We start from the raw sequence: 23,019 nt of genomic DNA on the forward strand, positions 1-23,019 counted from the left end.
CTTCATGGACGTCCCTCCTCATCTATGGTTTGGCCTTCGGCAGTATATGTCACCTGTGGTCAGCTGTGGTCTGGAGGCAGATGGCCCTCCTTCTGTCCTGTCACCAGGAGGTCACTAGTAGCTGAAGACACTTCATGTCTGAGGGCATGGCAGACAATACGACTGTCACGCGTCTCACTTCCTCGCATGTCGGAGGCATCGTCTCCTCTCTCAGGTCCCAAGAAGAGTGAGTGAGTGCAATAAGGTGTTTGGAGAGAGACCGTATTCACGTAACTTCCAGTGTAGTGCAGTGTTAAAACTGTTCTGTTCTATTACTATTGTTGTTAATCTCTTACTGTGCCTGATTTATAAATCAAAGTTTATCATAGGAAGGTACCTGTAGGAAAAAGTATTTATAGGGTTTGATATTATCTGTGGTTCCTGGCATCAGCTGAGGGTCTTAGGCCATATCCCCTAGAGATAATGGATCTCCCTCCTTTAGGAAAAAAAAAAAAAAGACTGTTACCTGGAAAACTTTTTGCACAGATGAAGTAAAAGTGTCCAGCACATCAGGGTTTAGGAAATCTTCTTTGGTAGCAATTCGTCCATTCAAGTAGTAGCTAAGTCATTCAGAAAATATTCAGAACAAAATAGCAAACCTGCTTCCTGCTCTTAAGTTAACCGGCTATCTGGCTCTCCCTCCGACCTCTCCCCACCCCGCTGGTACACGCACGAGTATCTTTAAAAGGCAGCAGTTCCAGCAAGAAGAGACCAAGATGGAAGAGGATCCAGTATTCTTTCCGTTTTTTAAAAGATTATATTTATCTATTTGACAGAGAGAGGGGGGAAAGAGAGAGTGCAAGCAAGGGGAGAAGCAGGTAGAGGGAGAAGCAGGCTCCCCGCTGAGCAGAGATCCAGAAGTGGGCTGGATCCCAGGACCCCGGGATCCTGACCTGAGCCGAAGGCAGAGGCTTAGCGGACTGAGCCCCCCACCCCCCACGCCGGCGCCCCTCAGTTACTCCTCTTGAAAAGACTGGAAGGGAAGGTGCTTGTAGGCTCCCTGTCCTTTGGCAAGCGCACTGATTTTAGCTACTTATCTGCTTCATGATTTCAATGATAGTGTGCCTTGATCTTATAGAGACTACCACATTATTTAAAATAAAGTTTAAATTTTTGTTTTACTAATATTAAAAGACCAGTACAGTGTTGCTTGAGAGATTGTTTCTTACTTGAACTATGTCAGTCAGCAGTTAAATGGAAGCTAAGCAGTAAGGAAAGCTAGCACTAGCTTCATAGCACTAAGAGCAGGAGATGTACTTACTGGTGCCATGTGACCGAATCAATCACTTCTCCCCCAGCCTTCAGGAAACTAGAAGAAAAAGTCTATTATGACCTTTACTTAATCTTCATATGCACAGGGTTTTATTTCCTAGATATGGTTACTGCTTTAGCCTCAGGCAAACACAAACTTCCTAACTCTGATACAAATTGTATTGAAGGTTCCACTGGCCCTCAGATCCTTGGTATTTGGAGCCCGTCAATGTCTCCTCTTTTGGGAAAACATCTGCTTCGGTGCAAATGGTTTAATAAGAGGTGGGCTATTGAGAATTCTCCACCAGAGAGAAATACTGTTTTTACAAAGAGTAGTTCTGCTTCCTCTGGTTCCTACCTCCTCAGTATCTTGACAGTCTTTCCGCGGGGCTGGCCAACATCAGGACCATAGAGATTTGAAGTTTTGAAAGTGGTTTTTTCTAGAAGTTTATGCAACTTGACAAAATCTTCTCCTAACTGCAATCCATCGATGAAAATACCAGCCTTCTTGCGGAAACTGTTAGGTTCTGAAAGACAGCAGTTCTCAAGGTAGTCACGTACCTAAGAATTTTGTATTTAAAAACAAACTTAAAATGGCATATAAAAGCACAAAAACATTTCCCAGTTACAAAAACTTAGAATTCAAAGGCAAGGGGCTCCTGGGTGGCTCAGTCCTTGAGCCTCTGCCTTCAGCTCAGGGCATGATCCCGGGGTCCTGGGATCAAGCCCTGAATCAGGCTCCCTGCTCAGTGGGAAGCCTGCTTCTCCCTCTCCCACTCCCCCTACTTGTGTTGCCTCTCTCACTGTCAAATAAATAAATAAATAAAATCTTGGAAAAAAAAAAGAATTCAAAGGCAAGAAAAGGAAAACCCTGCATTATCAAAAAGATATTTCAGTTAAACACAAATGCAATTGACACTACTAAAGTGTGAGGGAGTATTAACTTATTATTAACTTATTATTATTGAATTTATTATTAAACTTACTATTAAACTAATGGATACTCGGGGAATAGTCTACATCCAGTATTTAATAAAGTGATTTCCTTAAAAAGGAGAAAAAGTTTGGGTAGGAGGGAAGGCGTTGAAAAACTGATTTCTACAATGCCATTAAAAGCCTTATTGAGACTGTTCATTCACAGATTGTCTGTGCAGGTGAGCTGGGAAGCAGCCAAGCTGAAGACATGGGAGGAGGCACAGAAGTGTTCAGTCTGCTTCCCCAAACACCTCGTACAGGCTCTCCCTTGGTCCCTCCTCTTTCTCTCTGGAAAGCAGACCTTGTCCTTGCAAAGGGGGCACTAGGAAGAGGGAAACATGACGGCACGGATCTTGTCCCTTCCTCCGAAGAGCAGAAGGAGTGGGGGCTGGGCATAGCAGGAAGGAGGGACCGAGGGACAGAGATGGGTACGGACAGGTTCAGGTGACCCGTCACTCATGTGGCTGTGTTCTCCGAAGTCACTCAGCATCTCGCTAAGGTACAGTCCCCTCTGCCCCATGTTGTGTTCTGTGCTTCCCTCGCCGGTTCCCTTCCCCGCAGCAACCTCATCCCCAGATCTGCCCTTAGACATCACTATAGTCCCTGGCACTACAGACATGTACCTTGTTTGTTTGCTGTCTTGTCGGTCTGGCTCCCTTCCTCTAGAACGGAACTCCCAAGAAAGCAGGGACCTTGCTCTGGAGCCAGACTTTCTGGGTTCAAATCCCAAGTCCTCCAGTTGCTAGACCAGCATCACACAGCTTAAATAGCTAACTAATAGCTAAATAACTAATCTAAACTTAAGTAGCTAACCAAAAATTAACCTGTGTCTCTTCTGTCATCTGTAAAATGAAAGTCCTCATTGTATCTGCCCCAGGGTGGTTATAAAGAGAAAATAATACTTATCAAATGTGCAGAACAGTGCCTAGAATGTAGTATGTCCCCACTGTATTACTGCATCTCATTTCCCATTTTAGTTTCAGTTCCATTGGCTCATGTTTAAATGAATGCGGCTAATCACTAGTACTTCAGTTAGAATTGAAAAGTTCTTCGCAAAAAGTGGAGAAGGGAACCATCGGGAGCTTGACCCATTCTATACTAGGAACTTGTAGCTTGAGCACAGCGTGGTGGTTGGGAGGGAGTTGCTGAGATTTAACTGACACATGAGAAACAGAGAAAGAAATGGAGAGGTAAGTGCTGCTGAGTGTAGCCTGCCAACCGTCACAGGGCTAAGTGATCCTGAAACTCAAGTGAGCCCGGGAGCTGGGGGAGTGTCTGCGTCCAACCAGTTCTCTTCAGCTCAAGCGTGACATAAAGTAGGATTCACAACAGGTTCTGGGACACCCAAAGGACTGTTCTGCCATAAGCAATTCCAAAAATTGCATTGTTGAGCATGGCTACAAGTGTGTCAAGCCAAGAGTATATTTATAATGTTAAATAGAATGTCATAAATAGGAACAACTAAGCCAAAGGGGAATCTCCTTGCTAATAAAATGTCCCTGGGGGCACTCACCATTGCCTAGTTCCCAAGAAATGTTATAATTCTTGGAAGAGCAATAGTCCAGGAGCAACTGAGCGTTAGAACTGTTCCACTGCAAATCCGCTGTTCGTAGTAAAGCGTTTAGCCCAAAGATCAAGTCCAGTCCTGAGCAGTTTGCAAAAGAATACAGCATATCCACGGAGCTTTCTAGAAGAAAAATACTGCAATTTAATGGCTGGGTCAGCACTACAATATTGAAGGCCTCTAGATTTGTTCTCCAGCGAATTACTATTTTGGTTGTTAAACTGAAGGAATTACAGTCCTAATGAGTGATGACTATAATTATAAATATGAGGCAAATTTGGACAGGCAAATTAAATAGTTAAAAATCAATAGGACTTCATTTACTTCAGATGTTGATTCAACTTTCTATGCTGAACCACGTAAAGTATCAGAAACTTCGGTCTGGCCCTCAGGTTTTGTTCAAATGACCTCAGGGGAACTCAAGCCCAGGCCAGACAGTCAGTCATTAGTCAACATAAGCCACACTGTTCATAACTGAAACATCTCTGCTCACAAACTCAGTCACAAAATATTTTGGTAAGTTTAACTGTATTTAAAACATTTTTTTGGAAAATTCAGGTATTAGGTTTATTAATCTTAAATAAGTAAAATTTGACATTAAAAAATTGGCCGAGGGCAACAGATCTGTGGATTCTAAACAACGTGCCAAGACATCCTGGCAAGCCTCACGAAATTTAGCACACAGCTGTCAGATTTAGCAAATGAAAATACAGACAACAGTTAAGTTTGGGCTTCAGATAAACGAGGAATAATTTTTACTCTATGTCTATGCAATATTTGAGAAATACTTACAGTAAAAAAATTAGTTTTTCTCAAATTCAAACTCAACCAAGCAGCTTATTCACACAGGCACCACTGGATCCTTTAGATGCACAAGGGAAACATCGGCTTTGTTGGACACAAGAACTATTACTAGTAGGTTCTTGGACCTGACAACTTAATAACAGAAACTCTTAGGTATTTACATGGGGCTAGGTAAGATAAATTTAAAATTAAAAAAATTTTTAAAAATTGGAGTCACTTAAGTGCCATAAAGGTTTGGGAACTTTTGAGCTCAGCTTTTCTAACCACTGGCTACTCTGAAGTCACTTCTTGAGAGTGGCAGCGATGTCCGTTTGAATATCATCTTCAGGTTGGGTATCATACGCACAATAAGCCTGTAATTTTCACGTATATTTGGAGTTATTTGTTGACTGGAGAGCCACTCTTGAGCTCTCCTCGTTTAAAACAATCTAAGTGAGTTACTGGGCAAGCGCTGTAGAGCGACCCTCGGTGTAATATTGCCAGTGGAGGCTGGCGGGCAGGAACATCCCTCGCGAGGCGTTTGAGGTGTGTTAGGTGTGTGCTCTGTCACCCACATCCGCAGAGCCTGTCTGTGATCACGCAGTTACGGACAGCAGGGTGGAAAAGCTCTCCAGTCCTGTGGCCCAGCCTTCTACTGGATCCTGAGCCATGGCTGGGAAGGCACAGAGCCTTGGGACTGCTGAGCTCTCCCCAAACTGCCACCCTCATTTTCCCTCGAGGAAACTGACCCCCCAAGGAAAGGAGGTGCTTTGCCCGAGGCCACCGAGATATTTGGTGGCAGCATCGTCACTAGAGCCTGCTGTAAAGGGTGACTCGACTGTCCTGTCACAGCTCCAGGTTGGACATCCATCCTGCAAAACCGTGCTGCAGGAAGTCTCCCGGACCAGGAATCCCAAGGCCTGAGCTCCAGGACACACTCCCCACTTACAGACACAGTGACGGTGTCACTGTGTGACGGTGTCACTCTGTGACTGTGTCACTGTGTGACGGTGGCTGTCTGCTCCACCTCAACCGCGGGTCCACGATCCTGGAACTAGCACCGGGAGGTGTCTACTCACAAAACCGAGGTTGAAATGACATGGATCAAAACTCACTGTGAACCATAAAAACCTTCACAGATATTAGGGACTATCACTACCTAGTCCCTCTGTGGCATTTTCAAAAAACCTAGAATGCTTGCATTTCAGAGTATTTATTCAACTCATACTTGACTCTTTGTCTATTTCATTTTTCCGAACGCACTTGGAATGTATATGGCTTAAAAAACTATTATATTCTTCCTACAGCAGAATAGTAACATCTAGAATAAGGCTAAATATTACTGAGTTGGAATCTACTCTTTAAAAAAAAACAAACAAAAACCCAGTCAGCCTACTCTGTCCTCAAAATAAGAACAATATGAAAACTCACAGCTAAGGGGCACCTGGGTGGCTCAGTCCGTTAAGCATCTGCCTTTGGTTCAGGTCATGATCTCAGGGTTCTGGGATCGAGTCCCGCACTGGGCTCCCTGCTCAGTGGGGACCCTGCTTCTCCCTCTCCCTCTGCCTGCCACTCCCCCTGCTTGTTTCTCTCTCTCCTTCTCTCTGACAAATAAAAAATAAAATTAAAAAGAAAAGAAAACTCACAGCTGATTTTCCAATTCCCAATCATTACCCTTATTGTACAAGAGAGTGGAAAGATCCTGGGACAAGGATAATCTAAAGGACACACTAAAACTGGCACCGATTCTGTCCTTGGGGTTATGCCATGTCTGTTTACTTAAACGTGTCCACTTTCAGTGGGGAGTGGGTGATGGAGGCGGAGGAGGCAGGTCATGTGGAAGAGAGGTGGGAAGAAGGAGAGCAAAGAATTAGCTCATTAAGTATTTGAATAAGGAAGTTTCTTCCTGCAGTCACACCCAGAATTACATCTGTAACACTGCTTCCTTTTCCTACCTAAACAGGCTTACACAGGTTAGTCTCGTGACAAATGTTTTTGTCATCTTCTACTTAAGAGAAACCCATCATCCAATGGGTCGTATAATTAGAAAATTTACCTATATCTTCTAGGACACCTGATTTAAGGGTGTGGGCCACTGACTAAGCAATTAGTCAGTGCCGTGATAGACACATTTGAGGACAGTGACTGTCCTTGCCACCACAGACCTCTGCAATCTCCTCCATTGGACAATGCCAGCTCAAGCTCCTCAGGCGTTACCAACCTCCGCCGTCAGGGCAGAACAATGTGTGGGAACACCTACGGGCTTCTGAGATACTTCTCCCTATAATGAGTTGGTGTCTACAGTAAAATCCTATCTATGTTTCTAAGACATGTATTTTTAGATGAAGAACTTCAAACCAGGAGTCAAATGTTTCCAAATATAAATAAACTATCCATATTTGTTAAGTATTTTTGTCATAATGATGTACTGTATGGTGACTAACATAAAATAATTAAAAAAAAATAAATTCATACTTTAGCCAACAGGATGGCTGCAGTTATAATGACCTACTTACATAGTTAGTAAAGGAATTTTCTTCTGGTGTAGGAACTATGAAGGTCCTAGTCCCAGAGGCAGGGTAAGATGTGAAAACCTACCATCTTGATTCCAGGAAGACTGTGTAAGGTAGGAAACTGATAAACTGGTATAACATTTAACATGATGCAAAATAAAGTAGAAATCAATAGATTACCTAACACCAGGCAGTCCTCTCTTAGCAGACCTGCATTGTAATGATTTATTATAGGTGACGGCTTACTGCTATGGGTCTCTTGTATTCTTGTCATTCCCTTCATGGGATGGAGACAGCCCCGCATTATGCAAAATTCCATTCAATCATAGATCCTGTTATTAAAGTGTCAGAGTTGCTCACCTTTCCCCCTTTAAATTACAATAAATAATTTAGAGGACTGCATTCTCTATTAACATGTAAACCATTTTCTGATTTCTTAGGTGTCACATCTTTTCTGTATTTTATAAATAAAAAATATTTAAAAAAAACCCACTGGATACACTGAAATCCAGATAGTATACAGTAAAACCTTACAAAGACAAATAATCTACTTCCAACAATGTGCTCTTAGAGATGCCGAGTGACTCAAATTAGCTACAAGATCATTTATTTTTCAAAAATTAAAAGACAGTTGTAGGGTATCTGAGCAGGTTATTCCCTTAACTGAGATCTGGGGAACATCATTCCTTAGTCGGGTTTAAAACAGCAACTTGCAGATAGAAATATTTTTCATAGGTAAATAAGGATCGCTTGTTTCAGTTGTTTTAAAGCCCTACATGACAACATTATCCCATTCTGAAGACTCGATAACTGTTTCAGTGAATGGAAATAAATTCGTGGGTCATCAAGCTAGGTCTATGTCTGCAAAGCCTCAGTGGAAAGAAAAAGAGAGAGATGCTTGATGGCCAGCACTGTCCGCTTTGACTCGGGCTTCCACTGCCTAATGGTACAGCAACTCGAAACAGGGGTTGCTTTGGGAGAAGACATGGAATGGATGACGATGTGTGAATGGTTTTCACAACTTGCTCTTTTTTCCCCTCAAGATTTATTTTTACTTTTAAGTAATCTGTACACTCAGCAAGGGGCTTGAACCCCCAACCCTGAGATCAAAAGTCACAGGCTCTACTGACTGAAGTAGTCAAGCACCCCATTATTTGCTCTTCATACTTTTGTATTTTATTCTCACACGTGGAATGTATCCGTGTCTTCCCCTGGCTTCCTAGTTGCTCAGAGCAGTAAAGGTCATTATCAGCTCGTGAATGTATGATTTCTAGATTTTACTTCATGGCTAATAGGCAAAGTCAGGGGAAGAAACAAAAAAAATCAGAAGTTTTGGGTTCAAGATTTCCCATTAACTCTTGACACAACTGCTACAGGGCTTACGTGGTTCAAGCCCAAGTTCAAGCTACCCATGTATTTTGGGGGCGGGGATGTCATCTCTTACTTGAGTAAGTGCTGTTCTTGAACTTTTCCTGAAACTGTTCTCTGAGCAGCAATCGTTCCTGGAGGGGCCACTCCATCTGCAGCTTCGCCTCTACATCAGACGGGATGGATCCAGACTCGCAAGGATCTACAAGTGGGAGAAACAGTGTAGAGAATCTCTTTTCACAGGGGTAAGGCTGCAATCCCATACATTTATTTTATTACCTATTTATGTGACCAAAGCAGGATAATTACATTTCTGATTTTTAGGTATGAGGTCAGAGAAAGATATACTCTGTTACACACGTCAAATTTGCTGGCTAATCGATCACCACACGCACGTGCGCGCACACACACCCCAAAGGGCAGTTTTCGTAAGAAACATTAGACATATCCTGGACACAGATACACTGGACATAACTTCAAATTATTTAACAATTCAGAAAGCTCCTCAGAAACTTAAAATTTCTAGACAACCCCACCAAAGAAAACATAGTTTAATTCTCTTAAGATTCACTTTCAAAATACACAGAAATTTGTTTTGCTGGACTCTATCTGCTTCATGATGATTTCCTCTTGCCATAATGGTGGGACAGGAAATACTGATTTTTTTCCCCCTTCAAATATGGTATCCTCAACGCTTCTGAGACCACAACATGGACAACTGGACAAGTCAACCACTATGCTGTCAGGCAGATCATGCTTCTTTATCACAAGGCAGCAGAGCTGCTGGGCGCTGGCTGCCAGGGCAGGCTGACCCACCAACAACTTCCTTTCTGGAAGGCTGCACGTTCTGGCCTCTGGCAGCCTGCGCCTCGTCCATCCTTGTGCTCAAAAGGATGTTTCAGAAGCACTTGACATCCCCCTCCACCCACCACATATACACACAGCATGAGGAAGATATCCGAACTGAAGAGACCCTACAGACACACATGACTGATGGGAATGGTCCAGTCTAACGTAAATTTTTCCAATATGTCGTTTTAAGAGATTTCTCCCATTTTTTTTTCACTTTTTCTAATTACTCTTCTATCAAGTTTAGCCCAATTACTGATTAACTGTTCTGGACACTTCCTAACTGAGGAGAATATGTAATATATGAAATATTGAAATATTATCCACTAATATATGTGCATACATCATTATAATTCAACTATATATACAACATACTTTTCATAATTGCTACAATAATGATTGAACTTCCACTTGATGTCTGCATGGCACTTGATGTCTGCATGGCACTTATGAAAGATGTAGGGCAAATCCTCATTGCTCCCTAAAGCAGGTTCTCAGGGGGAGCCAACAGGCTTCCAAATATCAGAATCACCCGAGGAGCTTGCTAAACTCATAACCTAAGGCTGGAACACAGAACCCAAATACTTGAACACACCCCAGGGGACTATGATAGTCCACAAAGTTTGACAATCACTGCCCGACAAATCAAATCGTAAAATTCGTCCTAAGAAGCAGAGCGTTTCTCCACACCCTCTTCTTGTACCTTCCATTCACATTCTATTTTCGGAATAAATGGGTTTCAATCCATTGCTCGTGTCTTCAGCTGAAAATACTCTTTTCAGTGTGACACATTCCTGTCCCCACACTCCCACCAAGCAGCTGTGTCCTTCAGCTACAATCATTGTTCTATTTACAGCACGATTAACTCTCAGGTACGCCCAGCACAATTTTTTGTGTGAGTCTCATGTTCCTGAAAACATTGGGAGGAGGAAACCTGCCCCCTGATCCCCCCTTTTGTGAGAGTGCCTCCTTGGGCAATCCTGGATTTCTTACTAATTGTTAGATGTCAGCCAGAACACTGCTCTGAGAACGCTCAAGACTGACTCAAGTGAATTAGAACATATTGTGAATCTTTAAAAGTTCACCGTGGTTGACTTGAGACTGCCAGTAACTCCTCTCTTCAAAGGTCGGTTCTTTTTGCGGATCAAAAATGAGAAAGTCCGTCTTGGTGCCACCAAATCGCAGGTATGCCGGAGACAAACCTCTTGCCAAAGTGCGAAGCTTCGGAGAACTGTTAGGAGACAAGCAAGAAACTAAAGGCATGTTTTCCAGGACAATCCAGTCAAACATGTTCACTCTTGAGGTGGATCTATCTCTTCACATGTAGCTGTATGGGGCCTGGAGGGCTATACCAGGGAAGTCTTCTCAGTCTGAATCTTTCTCAGTGCAAGGTCATACGTCTAGGTGCCTGCGGGCGACTTGGAGCTCTGACTCTGGCAAGAACTTATACTTTAGTTTGACAAGTAGGACAATGTTCAGAACTTTCAAAACACTCATAACCTTTTATGATTGATGGAGGGAAAGAGGTTAAAAGAATGGGCACTGTAGGAAAGAGGACTCTGTGTTTATTTTATTTTATTTGTTTAACTTAATTTTATTTTTCTAGTGTTCCAAGATCCAATAGTACATTAAGAAGATTATCCACCATGACCAGGTGGGATTTATCCCTGGGATGCAAGGGTGGTTCAGCATTCACAAATCAATCAGTGTGACAGAACAGATCAATAAGAGAAGAGAGAAGAACCACATGGTCCTCTCAATTGATGCAGAAAAAGCATTTGACAAAATCCAGCATCCGTTCCTGATTAAAATGCTTCAAAGTATAGGGATAGAGGGAACATTCCTGAACCTCATCAAATCTATGTATGAAAGACCCACAGCAAATATCATCCTCAATGGGAAAAAGCTTGCGTCCTTCCCGTTGAGATCAGGAACACGACAAGGATGCCCACTCTCACCACTCTTGTTCAACATAGTATTTGAAGTCCTAGCAACAGCAATCAGACAACAATGAGAAATAAAAGGTATCCAAATTGGCAATGAAGAAGTCAAACTCTCTCTCTTCACAGATGACATGATTCTTTATATGGAAAACCCAAAAGACTCCACCCCCAAACTACTAGAACTCATACATCAATTCAGCAATGTGGCAGGATACAAAGTCAATGTACAGAAATTAGTGGCTTTCTTATACACTAACAATGAAAATACAGAAAGGGAAATTAGAGAATCGATTCCATTTACTACAGCACCAAGAACCATAAGATACCTGGGAATAAACCTAACCAAAGAGGTAAAGGATCTGTACTCGAGGAACTACAGAACGCTCATGAAAGAAACTGAAGAAGACTCTGTGTTTCTTGAAAAATAGATTGTCTTTAAAAATGTTATGTTCCCAGGGCCCCTGTGAGGCACAGTAGGTTAAGCGTCAGACTCTTGATTTTGACTTGGGTCATGATCTCGGCGTCTTGGGCTGGAGCCACGTCAGGCTCCATGCTCAGCGCGAAGGGAAACATTTGTGAATGCTCTCCCTCTTCAGCCCCCAACGTGCTCTCATGCTCTCTCTAAAATAAATAGATCTTGGGGCACCTGGGTGGCTCTGTCGGTTAAGTGCCTGCCTTCGGCTCAGGTCACGATCTCACGCTCCTGGGATGGAGTCCCGCATGGGGGGGCGTCCTTGCTCAGCGGGGAGCCCATTCCTGCTCAATCTCTCTCTCTCACTCAAGTAAGTAAATAAATAATCTTTTTTAAAAAAAGATTTTATTTACTTATTTGACAGACAGAGATCACAAGTAGGCAGAGAGGCAGGCAGAGAGAGGAAGAAGCAGGCTCCCCGCTGAGCAGAGAGCCCAATGTGGGGCTCGAGCCCAGGACCCTGAGATCGTGACCTGAGCCGAAGGCAGAGGCTTAACCCACTGAGCCACCCAGGTGCCCAGGAAATAAATAATCTTTAAAAATTATGAAATAAAATAAGTCTTTTTAAAATGTAAAAAAAAGTTTATGTTCTCAGATAAGTTCATAAATGATTTAAGATTCTTCCTTTTCTCCCTAACTCTGGCTTTCAAGGAAAACCATCCTTCTGAATTTCAGTCAAATGAATGAGAATTAGATAAGATTCTGATTCCTAATTTGACAAGTATTATGTATTTATTTGAGGGAAAGAGAGAAAGAGAACTTGCACAAGTGGGGGAGGGCCAGAGGGAGAGAGAGTCCCAAGCAGACTCTCCGCTCAGCACGGAACCCGGTTTGGGAAGGGGGTGGTGTTCGATCCCATGACCCTGAGATCATGACCTGCGCGCGAATCAAGAGTAGGCGCTTAACCGACTGAGCCCCGCAGGCGCTCCCCGCAAACACACGTGTTTACACAGGTGCGCAGGCCGTCCCGGAGCAGTGCCAGGAGAACGCACGAAGGGCCCTAACCCGAGCTCTGGGCTGGAGGTAGGGGCTGCTTAGAGGTTTTGGGGGGAAGTAGCTTCACTGTCCGGTATTCAAAAGGAATAAATCTTATCCTGGTCGAAGCCATCGAGGTGAGACGGAAGGAAGGTTCTAGGTGAGGGAGAGAAGGCGGGGGTGGCGGAGAAAACGGCCCTGACGACCAGGAGATGCAGCTGGAGCTGCAGAAGGGCCCGAGCGCGGCCGGAGAGGGCGGACGGCGGAACCTCCAGGGCCGGCCTCATGTGAGGGCGACGGGCAGCTCCGGAAGCACTTGGGGCAGTGAAAGGGCCTCGCCAGGCTTCTGCTCTGGAGGAGAGTGTCCGCCTGCCGTGCGGACAAGTGACGGAAGGACCCAGACTGTGGTCGCGTTGACGTGCACAGGAGGGGACGGGCTGAGACAGGTGACAGCTGTGGGCTGGAGAGAGGGGGTGCATTCAAGACACCTGCGGAGGCAGGAACCCGGGACTGGGTGTCTAACCGGGGTTACAGAAGAGGCGAGGTTCCCCCGGAGGCCGGTGACACTCGCTGAGGTGAAGAACAGGTGACGGCCGGGAGACGGGGATGAGGGCCGGGGAGCGCTCCGTTTTGTCGGACTGGACGTGTTAAAGCAACCCCCAAAACTTACTGCCCTCTGGCCCTGGCGTGTGTACTGCCCGAGCTGAGGGACACGTCAGACACACAGAATGAGGAGTCCTCGTCTAAACTGACTGGTAACCCCCGGCCCCTCAGCGGATATGAGGCGCTCCCCCCGAGTCCCCGCAGGCTGGCTCTGGCCCCTGCCCTTGGTCAGGCTCCGAGGCGTCCTTGGCACCGTGACTGCGTGTGAAGACAGAGGAAGCTCATGGAGACGTTCTGTGCAGCCACAGAGACGGATGCTCTCTGGAAACGGAAGGAAGACTGGCACCACGCACAAGGGCTGTGCTACCTCGGGACAGTGTCTGCGCCCAGCCTGGGTCAGACCCCAGAGCCCCGGAACCCGCCTCCCAGAGGCAGTGACCGCAGCAGCTGGGCCCACTCGCAGTCGCAGCACCCCGCTCCGACGTCCCTCCGATCACTCAGCGTTCCCTCAAGTCCGCTTCCTTACCACGCTTCGTTCCCTCTCTGTCCGCCCCCCGCCACCACCGAAGCGCTCACCCTCCGGCGAGCAGAGTCTCCTCAGCACCTAGGCGAGAGCCGGGCACACAGCCGGTGCTCAATAGATATTCCTGAAGTGGATGAACAAGCGAGTCCACCCTGACGGAAGGGCAAGTGGGCCCCGACAAAGCTTGTCTGTCTCTGAACACAACCCAAACCCAGTGCTCCGGCTCCTGCCACGTAAGGGAAAGCGCGTGTTTCAGAGGTGTCGGTGCTAAAGACCGTTTTGTTTGTCTCCTTTGCAAGGGAGCGTTTTCTTGTTTTGAGAATACAATGGCGAAGCCCTCTGACAGAAACCAGAGCTGACAGCTGCAAGACGTGTCATAAATAGAGAAGTGATCAAAGGTACACGCTTCTAGCACCCGCGGGCGGCTGGGGAGGTGGGGGGAGGTGGGGGGACCCATGCCACCGGGACCATGTGGAAATACACAAAAAGACCCGCATCAAAGCAGCCGCAGGTACTCTGCTCCCCGAGCAGTTTGTGAGGGGAAAGCAAAGTCTGCGGGTATTTCAGTGTTACCTTCTGTGTGAAAATAAGCTGCTTCTCCCGGCCCCGAAGCAGGCCGCCTTCTGGCACCGGCTGCTGCGGGCTGACAGCCAGTTGTGAGGCTCTGAGGAGGAGCTGTTCAACTGCGGGCGGTTTGAAATCACCCGGGGTAGGAGGGTCATACCACAGAAACCAGAAAAATCAGGGAAAAGAAGAAAAGAAAAGAAGAAAAAAATCGAACCCAAACCGTCTCCCTTCTTGCCCAGAGCCAGCCCCGGAACAGCTCGGAGCGCACAGGGCAGCAATTCACGGCCAGGAAGCGGGAGGACCCCTCAGGAGATTATGTGACGTGGAGAGAAGGCCCAAGCCAGACGTCTGAGGGACACCAAACATCGAGGACAAGCTAGAGAAAGAGGTGACGAGGTGTGAGAGAGGTGGGGAACCCCCAGAAGCCGAAGTGACCCAGACCCGAAGGGATGAGAAAGTTCATGGTCAGCCTCGCCAAACGCTGCCGAGACACTCCAGAACCGAGTGCCACAGAGTGGCGCCTTCAACAGGGAAACCTACTCTCTCACGGGAGTGGAGGCCGGAAATCTGAGACCGAGTGTGGGCAAGGCCAGGCCACCTCTGCACTTCCGGGGGAAGGACCTGTCCCAGGTTCCTCCCAGCTTCCGGTGGCTCCCTGCAGCCCAGGCACCCACCGCTCCAGTCTCCACACCCCTTCTCTCCGTGCATAGGCGTCTCCACATGTCCTCTTTTTGTAAGGACGTCAGTCAGAAGGGATGAGGGCCACCTCCATTCCCCTACAACTAAATTTCTTTTCAGTGTACCAGAATTCATTGTTTTTGCACCACACCCAGTGCTCCATGCCATCTGTGCCCTCCATAATACCCCCCACCTGGTTCCCCCAACCTCCCACCCCCCTGCCCCTTCAGAACCCTCAGTTTGTTTCTCCGAGTCCATAGTCTCTCATGGTTTGTCTCCCCTCCGATTTACCCCAACTCCCTTCTCCTCTCCATCTCCCCACGTCCTCCATGCTATTTGTTATGCTCCACAAATAAGTGAAACCATATGATAACTGACTCTCTCTGCTTGACTTATTTCACTCAGCATCATCTCCTCCAGTCCCGTCCATGTTGCTACAAAAGTTGGGTATTCATCCTTTCTGATGGAGGCATCATACTCCATAGTACTTTTTTTTTTCTAAAGATTTTATTTATTTAGTTGACAGAGAGAGAGCAAAACTAGAGGGAGCTACAGGCAGAGGAGCTCAGCAGGGAGCCTGACACAGGATTCGATCCCAGGACCCTGAAATCATGACCTGAGCTGAAGGCAGATGCTTAACCCACTGAGCCACCCGGGCGCCCCTCACTACAACTAGTTCTTAAGTAATCGTATCTGCAATGGCACTATTTCCAATTAAGCTCACACACTGAGGTAGAGGGTGAGGACTTCCGTGTGTGAATTATGGGGGCAGCACCCAGGAAGGCAACCCACGACAGGCACCAGACAGAAAGGTGTTCATTGGATTTTGCAATAAAAGGTCACTGGTGATGCTGGAGAGACGGACTTTATGACACAACGACAGGAACATCGTGTTGCAGATCGAGGAAGGAGGGGTGGTGAGGAAGGCCGCCAAGGGGAGAAGAGAGGGCAGTTCCCGCACAGGCACACGTGCGGAGACGGGAAGCACTTGAGGGGGTTTCCACATCATGAGGACGGACTCAGTCCAAACAGAGAGGTTAAAGACGGAGGAGAGAACAAAGTCCTCGGGGAGGCAGGAGAGGACAGAGAGTAGACACACTGGCCTGAGGACAGAGAAAGGAAGAAAGCTAGACGCGGCCGTGGTGTGTGTGCGGGTTCGGTGGAAGACGAAGAGGAAGTTCTTGTCCACTGACTTCACTGGCTCTGGGAAAGAGAAGCGTGGCCGCAGGCTGAGAATGGTGAGCGGAGGTTCGGTCCGAGCTCGAAGGAAGTGCAGGATGAGAGACGTGAGGAGATGAACATGCCCGCGGTCGGGCACAGGGCATTTTTTTTAAGTATTTTATTTATTTGACAGAGAGTTAGAGAGCACAAGTAAGCAGAGTGTCAGGGAGAGGGGGAGAGGGAGAAGCAGGCTCTCTGCGGAGCAGGGAGCCCCATGTGGGGCTCGATCCCAGGACCCCGGAATCATGACCCAAGCTGAAGGCAGCTGCTTAACCAACTGAGCCACCTGGGCGCCCCAGCACAGGGCATTTTTGATTGGGTTGTTGATTACTTACTTCCGGGAAGAAGGCAGACTGAAAAGATGCTCCTTTCCAATTCTAGAATGTTCTATCACTGGCATTTAAGTTCTGTGTACTCTATGCTCTCTAATAGCAAATGTGGAAAAGAGAAAAACCACATCTGTTTGCCACCATGGGACACCAGAACCATGCCGTCTGAGGAAATCTGCTCAGGCCTCCGTTGAACACCTCCGAGGTCTGGGCCCTGATTCTCCCACTCTCGAGTGGGGCCCTGCCAAGCCACTTGTAACAACCAAGCCACCCATCTTGGTGGAGCTGGGAATCAAGCTGGTGTGGTCTGACCTCCAGTGTCCTCACCACTAGGCTACCTGCTTTTCTTTACAGAATTAATGAGCAAAATTAGCAATGGCCCCTGGCAGGGAGGGCGCAGGCATGAGAGCACACAGGTGTTTGCCAAAGAGGAGATTCTCGGCTGTTTGGGCTGGTTGAGGTGTGGCCATCTCTGGAGGCTCTCATGACCTAGATGACCTGGGCCCGTCCCTGCAGCATCCAGTCCTGCGATCAGCCCGTACTCATGGGGCAGCGGCCAGTGAACAAGCACCAGTCTGTCTTTCCTGGGCGAGGAAACAAAACCACAGCTGGTTCTGCAGCCTCATGTTGGAAAAATATCTTTTTATTCAGGCCCAGGAGTTCACTGCAATCGTCTCCTAAGTCTCATTTAGTTAATACTTAGATTAAAGAAAAAAAAGTATAATACTGGGAATCTCTCCTTGTACAGCTTTGCTGCGAACCTAAAACTGCTCTTCAGAAGTTTATTTTAACATATATAAAATCATAGTTTATACACACACACACACACACACACACACACACTTATTTCCCTTGAGACCTTTTTCAGCTTTTTTTTTTTTTTTTTTTTTTAAAAACCTTTCTAACAGTTTACGAGAGGGAAGCCTGGGCCGCGATCTAACCTGTCCTGCACCTGTCCTAACCGGCCCACAGCCCGTCAGGCGCACTTGCCTGGGTCCGCTCCTCCAGGCGTATTTCTGGGGCAGGTGGAAAGTTTCCTTTCCAAACCGCCCGGAATACCGGGCCCTCGGGCTGGCGCTCCGGCAGCACCTGCTGGGTGAACGCAGGCGGGACAGCCGTTTGGGGGCGGCAGACCCGGGACAGGGAGGGGGGAGGAGGGAGAGAGACGGAGGGAGCCCGAGCTTCGCGGGCGCGGATGTCAGGAAGGCAGGCCAAGGGGCGGGCAGGCCAAGGGGCGGGCGGGCCGGCGCTTACCCCAGGAAGGCGAGGAACCGCGGGTCCGTGGCCAGGTTGGCGTCGATGGTAAAGGACAGGAAGGCGGGACTCACCCGCTGCACCGGCCGCTCGGTGGCCAAGTCCAGCTCCACGGCGTCCTCGGCCTGCGCGGGTCCCGCCAGGGCGCCCGGGGAGAAAGGGCCGAGCGGCCCCAGGAGCAGCAGCAGCTGCAGCCCCGGTCTCCAGCGCAGCAGCATCTCGGGCTCACCTGGCCGCACCCCTGCCCCGCAGCCCAGACCGCGCGCGCCTCCCGCCCCGCCCCGGCGCCCTTTTCTCTCGCGCGCCTCACCCCTCCCACTGCGCCCCGCACCCCTCCCACTGCGCCCTGCACCCCCCCCACTCCTGCCCCGCACCCCTCCCACTGCGCCCTGCACCCCTCCCACTGCGCACTGCACCCCTCCCACTGCGCACTGCACCCCTCCCACTCCTGCCCCGCACCCCTCCCACTGCGCCCTGCACCCCTCCCACTGCGCCCTGCACCCCTCCCATTGCGCCCTGCACCCCTCCCACTCCTGCCCCGCACCCCTCCCACTCCTGCCCCGCACCCCTCCCACTGCGCCCTGCACCCCTCCCACTCCTGCCCCGCACCCCTCCCACTCCTGCCCCGCACCCCTCCCACTGCACCGCGCACCCCTCCCCCCTCCTCGCCGCCCCGCCCCCTCCGCTCGCTCCCACTTCCTGGCACGCTTGCCCTCGCGGCCGGTCCCGCCCCCTTACGACCCCCCCCACGCGCTCGGAGGGTGCGGGCCTGGCCGGGGGCCAAGCGCGCGGAAGCGCCGCAGAGCGAGCGCGGGGCACGGACCCCAGAGCACGAGGTGCGGCACCGGGTCCTCGGACGCTCCGCTGTCGCCGCCGCCGCCCCGTCGGGCTGAAGACACGTCGACCCGCGTCCTCGACCGAGAGCGGCTCCCGGCGGCTCCTCCCGCCCGCTCTCGCCCTCTCGCCGCGCCGCGGAGAGACCAGCCTCCAGGGCCTCCGGCGCGGCCGCGAACGGCGCGGGGCCTCGACGCTCCCCGGACGCGCAGCCCGGCCTAGGGCAGCGCCCGCCTCCCGGATTCGGAGCCTGTGCCCGGCCACCCCCCCGCGCCATCACCTCCGCGCCCCCTCCGCGCCCCCTCGACGCCCCCTCGACGCCCCGGGCGCTGCGCGGCTGCGAACAGCACCGGCCCCGAGGCCGCCGTCGCGTTCCGTCGGGTTCCCGCGGCCCGGCCGGGTGCGGGCGCCGCTCGCGTCACGCTCCGACTTGGGCTCCGAGGCAGGGACGTGTCCGAAGGCCACGGCGGGGACCTGACGGACGCACAACCCCGGGCCCGCGGCAGCTTGTCTCGGCTCAAGTGCAGCTTCCTCCGCGCGGCTGTGCCCGAAAGGCCCCGGGGCGGCTCTCCCCGCGCCCCGAGCCCGCGGGGGCCGGGCCGTCTGCGGGCGCCGGGGGTCTGTGGGCGCTGGGACCGTTGCCCTCAGGCTGGCCTCGTCTGCGCAGACGGCCTTTGTCGCGCCTCGTGCACTCGCGAAAGTTCCGGGCATCGTGCTTGGCACCTAGTGGCCACCCAGTACACCTTTGTGGACTGAACGAAGGACTCCAAAACCCTTAAGGTTTTTTTTTACTGAGTTCGCACCACCTGTAGAGCAATAAATGAGAATGAACTGGGGGCACCTGGTTGGCTCAGTCTGTAGAGTATGGCAACTCTTGGCCACAAGGTCATGAGTTCAAGCCCCACTTTGGGTCTAAAGCTTACTTAAGAATGGATAGTTTTGAGATGTGTATCTAATTTGCATAGCTCTATTCTCAGGCAGTTTAAAAATGAACTATATAGCGACAGTTAGGAGTTTGTGTGGGTCTATCAGTTACTATTTTGCAACCCGAATCAACTTTATATCCTGAAACAATACCTAAGAAAAAAACTCATACGTAAACACCAAGTCACCAGGAGATTATATGGCGGTAGACACAGGGGTGGGAAAGCAGACTCCTAGGTTCTTTCTCTGCCTTTGCCATGACATTGACCCAAATGCCACCTCAAAAGACAAAACGCACAACAGTTTCTTTCAAGTATTTGAGTGATTTGAAAAGTGGATCTTTGCAAGTTTTCTAAACCATGAGGCCTTGTGACATCCTAGATGTGGGCCAATGCAGTTCACATAGAAGTTACTAATATGGAAACTGGGAAAACATAAATGAGGAAGCAAAGAAAAGCAACTTGCACACATGATGGTCTGTGGTTGAGATGTGATGAGTGTCGGGCTCCTGGATCTAAGTTGGTTTGATCCATTATGCCAGAGAAGTGAAATTAATAGGAATGATCCTTTCAGAGACACTTTGGTCATTAGACACCCACATTCTTATGGTGAGCTCCGGTTTACACACACGCTAGTGAGAGCCCCTTACATGCATCCTAGCCCACATCTTGAAAGGTTGTGGAAACTTGGCCACTTTCCCCACCTCCCAGAACCCCATTTCCTTATCTGTAAAGTGGCAATAATGCTGCATATTTCACAATCCTTATTTTGAGAATTAATGTATGTAACACATCTAGCACCATATACAATATGAAGTAGGTGTTCAACAGATTTTTTATCAGTAGTAATATTTCATTTAATCTTCACAATAACCTTGTACAGTAGATTTAGACCCAGTCTTCTGATTCCAAGTCCAGGGTTTTCCCACCGTGTCACACAGATTTGGTGACTCCCAAGTTATGTGATGAGAGTGAATTAGAAATGAAAATATTCAGGGGGACTGAGTGTGCCGTTGGCTGCACATGGGACTCTTGGACTCCACTCAGGTTGCGATCTCGTGGTGGTGGCCTCACAGTTGTGAGACTGAGCCCATGTCTGGCCCCACAGTCAGCACAGAGTCTGCTTGAGATTCTCCCTCTCCCTTTGCCCCTCCCACTCGTGTGTGCTCTAAAATCAGTCAGTCAATCAATATTTTAAAAAAAGAGTCTCTGCTCCTCTCCCTACTCCCCTGCCCCATCAAATAAATAAATGAAATCTTAAGAAAAGAAAAATCTTCAAATGAACTAGGACAGTTCATGTGGATCACTTAATAATTATGAAGTGGTATCATTTCCATGCAGCCTTTGGGTTGATTTTCTCTAATGGCATTGGGTTTTGAGGGACTCACACAAGATCAACAACTGGTCAACAGTTACTCAACTAGAAACACTCATGAGACAACAGGCTGATTTCGGGGTGTCTTCAGAAAAGAATCATCGTTTTACTCAACTGTATCGAAAATTAAAAATTTTTCTTAATGTAGAAATCCCTTAGTGAGGGTAATTTCCTAAGCATTTTTTTGTTCCATTTAGGCTGTCTAAATAGTTCACATAAACTGCATTGTTTTGAGATATTGAGTTAGACTTATTAAGTTTAAATTTTAGTTTGAATTTTTTGGTTCTCAAACTGTACTCTAAAACAAGGGGAAACTGAAAGCAAATGTGTGCCGGAGTCTGGAGAGAAGTATGTTAACTGGCCTCATGCCGGCTGTTCCTCGAGGTGCTCACTCGTCTAGTCACTCGAATGTGTACTGGGTGCCCACCGTGTGCCCAGCGTTCAGCTAAGCAGCAGTAGCTTACATTCTCTGCTATCAAGTTTATATCTGGGGGCTCCTGCATGGCTCAGGCCGCTAAGCGCCCAAGTCTTGGTTTCAGCTCAAGTCACGATCTCAAGGTGGGGGGATCAGACCCCCCCGTCGGGCTCTGGGCTCAGTGCAGAGTCTGCTTCTCTCCCTCTCTTTCTGCCCTCCACCTGCTCCCACTGTCTCTCTCTCTCTCTCTCTCTAAAATAGATAAATCTTAAGAAAAAAAGTGTATGGGGTGCTTGGGTGGCTAAGTCTGTTAAGTGTCTGCCTTCAGCTCAGGTCGTGATTTCAGGGTCCTGGGATCGAGCCCCGCGTGGGGCTTCCCTGGCCAGTGGGGAGCCTGCTGCTCCCTCTCCAGCTGCCCCTGCTCCCTGCTCATGCTCTCTCTCAAATAAATGAATGAAATCTTTTTAAAGGATTTGTGTTTGTATATATCCTATAAATATGTATTTCTCTGTGTCTGTAGGAAAGTGGCTCCTTGGATCCAGTAAGTGAGCCAGAGGGTGTCGGAGAAAGCAGGAAATATTCTTAGAATAAGGAATCATAGGTTCCAGAGGTCACACACACTCACAATAATCAGGCAGGTTATTATGGTGTAGGCTGAGGGATTATCCAAAAGTCCCCAGAGGAGAGCTGACTGCCCAATCTTGGTCTCCTATCTCTGGGATGATGAAGGCCCTGGAGAACCCATTAAAAAGGCACAATAAATTCAATTAAGTGGTACATTATTTACTGTTACCCCACCTCTGTAAACCGTGTAAACAATGTAAACATGGGACAGGAAAGGAAGAGTTCCAGGAAACGCATTGGAAATAGGGGACGGTCAGGGTTGGGAAAGAGGGAGCAGGTGTCCTACGCTAGAGTTAGGTGTTACAGAATTCACGTACCGTGTGCTACATTATTCCACATATCACATAGTGCACTTACAGGCAAGATTCTCTGTTCTTGACTTTTGACCCGGCATCAGGTAGTTTCCGACTCTTAAGAAACAAATGCTGTGGGGGCGCCTGGGTGGCTCAGTGGGATAAGCCGCTGCCTTCGGCTCAGGTCATGATCTCAGGGTCCTGGGATCGAGCCCCGCATCAGGCTCTCTGCTCAGCGGGGAGCCTGCTTCCCTTCCTCTCTCTCTGCCTGCCTGTGATCTCTCTGTCAAATAAATAAATAAAATCTTAAAAAAATAAGAAAGAAACAGGTGCTATGTTGCTTGTATTTACCCAAAGAACACCAAAGCACTAATTCAGAAGGACATGTACACCCCCATGTTTATTGCTGCGTCATTTACAATAGCCGAATTATGAAAAAGGCCCAAATGTTCACTGATAAACGGGTAAAGAAGCAGTGGATATGAACACACACAGCGGAGAATGACTCAGCCACAAAAAAGAATGAAATCTTGCCATTTGCAAGGACACGGATGGGCGAGACAGGGCAACGCTAAGTGAAACGAGTCAGTCGGAGAAAGACGAAAACCACAGAATTCCACTCATAGGTAGAACTGAAGAAACAAAACG

The 23,019-nt window shown here is 48.4% G+C and overlaps 1 protein-coding gene across 1 annotated transcript in view; it reads right to left on the reverse strand.

Annotated features, from left to right (window-relative positions):
• HPSE (heparanase) overlaps positions 1-18,224 on the reverse strand; it is a 29,548-nt gene extending 11,324 nt beyond the window's left edge. The window contains exons 1-7 of the mRNA XM_032334792.1: positions 17,908-18,224; positions 10,428-10,573; positions 8,570-8,695; positions 3,779-3,952; positions 1,649-1,817; positions 1,301-1,348; positions 506-599 (exon numbers count right to left, since the gene is read on the reverse strand). Coding sequence (XP_032190683.1) covers positions 506-599; positions 1,301-1,348; positions 1,649-1,817; positions 3,779-3,952; positions 8,570-8,695; positions 10,428-10,573; positions 17,908-18,125 — 975 coding nt within the window. The 5' untranslated portion in view covers positions 18,126-18,224. The remainder of the gene's footprint in view (positions 1-505; positions 600-1,300; positions 1,349-1,648; positions 1,818-3,778; positions 3,953-8,569; positions 8,696-10,427; positions 10,574-17,907) is intronic.
• Positions 18,225-23,019: the final 4,795 nt, after the last annotated feature.

Source organism: Mustela erminea, chromosome 2 (genome assembly GCF_009829155.1).
Source record: "Mustela erminea isolate mMusErm1 chromosome 2, mMusErm1.Pri, whole genome shotgun sequence".
Taxonomy (NCBI): domain Eukaryota; kingdom Metazoa; phylum Chordata; class Mammalia; order Carnivora; family Mustelidae; genus Mustela; species Mustela erminea.